The 1,122-nt window shown below is 48.1% G+C and overlaps 1 protein-coding gene across 1 annotated transcript; it reads right to left on the reverse strand. All coding sequences in view use genetic code 11, as the record gives it.

Annotated features, from left to right (window-relative positions):
* Positions 1-301: 301 nt before the first annotated feature.
* Positions 302-898, reverse strand: EGR_08307 (hypothetical protein; the record flags this gene model as incomplete). Its single annotated transcript, XM_024497556.1, has 1 exon — positions 302-898. One exon carries the CDS (start codon positions 896-898, stop codon positions 302-304), a length of 597 nt encoding a protein of 198 aa, XP_024348034.1.
* Between the last annotated feature and the right edge of the window lie 224 nt (positions 899-1,122).

Below are 1,122 nucleotides of genomic sequence, written 5' to 3' on the forward strand. Positions count from 1 at the left end.
ACTGTACGTCGAGTTGGTCACAGCCACGACTACGAGGATTGAAGAACTACACACATGATCATCGGCTACCTTGGAAGGCTACCTGCGCTTCTCATTTGAACAGTACAAAGCAAAATCACGACCTTCTCCATCATTTTCTCACTGCAACGCGTTAGTTAATGGATCACATTCATGTCCTCTGATGTAGACGCAAAGCTCCACTTCATCGGTAGAGGAACTCCATAGTTTGTGGAAAAGTACACGATCAGAAGAGGCGAATTAATTTGGTGAAATGACAGTGTCTGTGAGGAGAGGCGTGGCATTACGATTGTGGACTGCAATTGAAAATGCCAACCAGAGAGGTGGCAATCGAGGTGAAGTGAGGTGAGGGGGCGGAGGAATTTATGTGGCAGATGAGGGCCGCATTTATGAGTGACCATCGGAAATACAACACTTCACTTGTGATGACTGGAGTTTGCCAAGAGGAGGAGACCCTCCCACATTGACTGTCATTGGCAGTGAATCGAAGTGGTGGCAGAAGTGACTGTGGCCTCCAAGTCGCCTGCAAATATGATGTGATGTGGTGTGAGTGATTGCAGGTGGAGCAGGGATCATGACCGTCACGAGTTGATGTGGTTGTGATGAGAAGTGAGGCATTGGCATTGGTGGATGTCTGTAGACTGAGTGGAGGGATGAGCGTTATGTGTGTTTGAGGTAGGCGAGAGATGACTGATGCATTGGTTGATAATGGAAGAAATGGGAAGTAGAAGGAGGGGAGGTGAGGCGCAGGGTGGCGAATGGGAGAATGTGGACACATTGAATCAGATGGGAGTGTCGTCAAGTGGATACGAAAATAGTGGCGTTGGCGTGAAGTGGAATAAAAACTGCCACAGCATTCAGACAGCCGAGCTACCACCATCACCACCACAATCAGTAGCGCCAGCTACAGCGCCACTGCGACTGGTTGAATTTTTTTGGAAGGCGCACATTTTCAGTTGTCTGCCTGAGATGGATGCAGCCACTGCGACTGGCCACCTTCACGTTTGGATGATTTAAAATTGGCTTTAGTGGTTAAGTGTTGATGGTGGTTTAAATAGTTGGAAGCAATCCCACCTGAATGTGGTTAAATATCGGATGCTTGGA

This window comes from Echinococcus granulosus, assembly GCF_000524195.1.
Source record: "Echinococcus granulosus chromosome Unknown EG_S00102, whole genome shotgun sequence".
In the NCBI taxonomy this organism is placed as follows: Eukaryota; Metazoa; Platyhelminthes; class Cestoda; order Cyclophyllidea; family Taeniidae; genus Echinococcus; species Echinococcus granulosus.